At 44.5% G+C, this 3,655-nt stretch overlaps 1 protein-coding gene across 1 annotated transcript; it reads right to left on the bottom strand.

Annotated features, from left to right (window-relative positions):
• Nucleotides 1–450: 450 nt before the first annotated feature.
• Nucleotides 451–2,948, bottom strand: LOC126394402 (beta-crystallin B3-like). The gene is made up of 6 exons (XM_050051203.1): nucleotides 2,652–2,948; nucleotides 2,274–2,371; nucleotides 1,822–1,940; nucleotides 1,553–1,685; nucleotides 942–1,084; nucleotides 451–799 (listed from the first exon to the last, which is right to left on the bottom strand). Exons 1-6 carry the CDS (start codon nucleotides 2,686–2,688, stop codon nucleotides 538–540), a joined length of 792 nt encoding a protein of 263 aa, XP_049907160.1. The 5' UTR covers nucleotides 2,689–2,948; the 3' UTR covers nucleotides 451–537.
• Nucleotides 2,949–3,655: the final 707 nt, after the last annotated feature.

The following is a 3,655-nucleotide window of genomic DNA, read 5'->3' as shown; positions in this document are numbered from 1 at the left end:
AAACGCACAATGATGACTTTGGGAGGGAATGCAATGCACTCTGTTTTAATAGCAAGCATACATAAAGTATGACATCACTTCCATTGCTGTTAAGCAGATGCGTATTCACATATTCACTGAATAAGTCATGTGCTCCTAATGCTGGATGGGGCTTTGAGCTGTCTGACTAAAATGGGAAAGCACAAGCAGTAAAAGTGGCGCACATGACTTGAAAATAAATTCAGCTCAAAACACATCTGCAGTTTATCTTAAAGACAAATATCTGCCAAATGTAGGCTACATTATTTCCACACAGATGTTAGTTTTACATCTCTGATAGTGGTTTTTCCGAATCTTTAGTATCTCAGTTAAAGCCACTTCCACCTTGACTTAAAACATCACCAACAAATAGGGCCCACTCCAGGTCAAACAACTTTTATTCGCCACTGAAACATACATGGCACTCCTCATTGGGCACAAGCAGCGTTTGCCATGTTTAGGTTAAGGCAGAGGGCAGGCACTGTCGGCAGCATCAGGGGAGGTGTGTTAGGATCCTGCTCAGCTGGCTCCAGCTGTGGCAGGAGGGGCGGGAGGTGCTGGGGCAGGGTCGGGGTCAGGGCCGGGGACGGGGCCAGGGCCGGGAGCCGGAGCTGGGTCAGGAACAGTGAAACAGCCCCTCTTGTGCCACTGCATGTCCCGCACACGTCGGACTGACTGGATCTGAGGTGCAGGGGCCTCCCAGTCGTTCCAGTGCTTGAAATCTCCTCGCTCGAAGATAAACTGGCGCCCCCTGTAGCCTGGGTACATGTAGCCAACCCATCTAGAGGAAAGGGAAACAAACAGTGATGTCTCACAACATCCTCAAAATAATGCCAGACAAAACAGAGTAATATAGAAAAACAAGATATACACCAGAAAGGAAGTGACATATGGATGAAATGGAGATGTAGGGAGGATCTTACGTTCCGTTAAGAGCCTTGACACTTGCCACGCGATCCTGAAAACCATGGCCCCACAAACTGGGCACATCATCATCAACGATCTCCATCTTTCTACCAGTAAATCCAGGGTTCTCATACAGGTGTAGCTTATGATCAGCACTGTCCTATAGAGGAGAAACAGACACGTGGACAAGTCCTTCAAATGTGTCCAGTAGATGTTGTCTAGTTGAAACAATTATGTATAGTGTGTAGGCATGGGCGGATTATGAGAAAATGGGCCCATGGGCAAAGATATGCAAAGGGCCCCAACACCTACATAGGAGCAAGACACCCAGAATTTAATAATTTTGAATCTTTTCATAGTCATTTTAGATCTTTTTTGTGCTTTTGTGTCTCCTTGTGGTTGTTTTGTGTCTTTTTGTAGTTGTCTTCCTGGTCAGAATGTGTTAATTTGAGTGAAATTTTGCAGGTGAAGGTCAGGGGGGCCCCTGCATCTATGCTTGGTAGATCCTCTCAGTAATCCATCTATGGGTGCAGGGAAGTAATGTGTGGGCAGCTCATATTTGAAACCCTGCACATTCGTAAGAGCTTTACGGCTGCAGTATCATTTTGTATTGAGGCTAGTCACCCACCACTTTGAGTGGCCTTAGAGACAAGAGGGAGTAGCTGTTCTGACTGTTGGTCCAGGTGTCCCAGCGTGGATACTCGCCCTTCTCCAGAATAAACTGCTCCCCTGTGAAGCCATGCCGATCATAACCCGCCCAGCTGAGAGCAGGGGAGATGGAAACAAACGAAAAAAGAGTTTTACTTTAGACACCATATTATCCAAGTCCAGGTTATCTAGGAAATGATTTTCTTACTACATGTGTTTTCTAAAGACATGAACTAAACATTGACTTACGGTCCTGACTCAACTATCACAGATCCAACCTTCTCCAGTCCCTTCTCTGTCACATCTTTACACTCTGAGGAAAACTCCGCCTTGCAGCCCTGAAAGTTCTCAAACTCAAACAGCAACACCTGCGTCACACAGAGGGATCATAAAGGGGGATATTTACCAGCATGGCAACAATACAGAGAGGAGTCGAGTTAGCTTCAGTCCCCATTGGGTGTGGTTTGTATAAAGGCCCTCATGAAGTGGCTCATATTGTTCATATAGAAGCCACATTGTGATGATACAGACAGATGACTCGTCCACAGAACACTCCAAAATACTGTGAAAATATTCTGATGTCTGTTCACACAGCTACATATTAAAGAGACCCTTTTTAGAATGATGAGATTACAACTTTGTGGTTGAACCGGACCACTCCATGTGTGCAGTCCTCCCCTGATCAAACCAGCTTCCAGTACCTTATATGTGGCTCCAGCTCCACCCTGGCTCTTCCCAGCAGCCAGCTGCTCTGGGGCGCTCTGCTGCTCCGACATCCTCCTGATCCACTGCTCCTCCACTTTTTGGCAGCAGCACACACACAGACAAAGCACCATCCATCATGCATGCACGTTGAAGCACACACGGGAAAAGCAACGCACACAGGAGGAAAGCTCAATGTCATAGATTCAATTTATAACTAACCCTTGAATAAGAGGATTGTATTCATTTAAGTCTAAAGGAAACAATTTGCCTAAAATTCTGTTATCATTATATTCACTGAATATAGTACAAAAGATAACATGCTTGTTTTTTAAAGTAGATTCCATTATAAATCCAGGATACAAAATCATCCAAACCTGGGTCTCCAGTTGGTGCAGCACCATCTAACTCCATTGCATTGGAATTATTACACCGACTGTGTCCAGAGTGGGGTTTTTACCTGGGTATGCCTGCTAGGAAGTGGTAGTGTCCCCTCTTTTTCGGCGCCACTTGGTGTTTGGTGGGGTTGAGCCATTAGAGGGCAGGGACAGGGGGGGTATTTATGGTTTATTTCTGGCCACAACAGCAGAAAAGGGGGAGCTGTTGATACAGCAAGTCTGTCGCTCACATTGTGTCCGTAACGCTGCCTCTCAATAGGCAGCTGTGTTGGCACACGCTGCCCTGCCTGTCCGCCTGGCTGCCAGTGAGCACTGTGTGCGGGCACAGGGAGAGAGAGCCAAGAGGATTCAGCAAACAGCTCCGCTCAGCACAAACACACACAAACATACACACACTCTGGGACTACACCCAGTGTCAACCACACTAAACTTCCTCTCATTTTCCTCTGAAATTTGGGTGTGAATGAATGAATGAATAAATGAATGATCGAATACTTCCATTTAAGGGGTTAGACTGTGGAAGCCAAACAGCAGTCCCATTAAATTATCTTACCAAACCATGTCAGTATTCAGGATGTCTACAGATATCAGACACTTAAATGTAATGCTTTTTAAGACATTTTTTGAACAACTTGTAATACCAACTTCTGGACCAATAATCTTTTTGTTATTCAAGCAATGCAGTTAAGTATAAAGGTAAGTATATAGGTGGTCCAGTGGAAGGTTTTAAGTAGGAATATGGTTATTAGAGTGAGTTAGGTTACCCTATGTTTTGCCAACAGGTAAATGCAAGTGCAAAAGTAAAACTAGAAATACTGCCTTGTGTTTGTATTCTGAAATTTTGTCAAAATTAGTGTATGAATTCTTGAGTTATGGTCAAAAACATGTTTTGTGAGGTTACAATGACCTTGACCTTCAACCACCAAATTGAAATCAGTTAATCCCTGAGGCAAAGTGAACATTTGTGTCAAATTTGAGGAAAT

Source organism: Epinephelus moara, chromosome 8 (assembly GCF_006386435.1).
Source record: "Epinephelus moara isolate mb chromosome 8, YSFRI_EMoa_1.0, whole genome shotgun sequence".
NCBI lineage: Eukaryota > Metazoa > Chordata > Actinopteri > Perciformes > Serranidae > Epinephelus > Epinephelus moara.
Note: the sequence above shows the minus strand (reverse complement) of the source record. Positions and strands in the feature narration are given on the sequence as shown.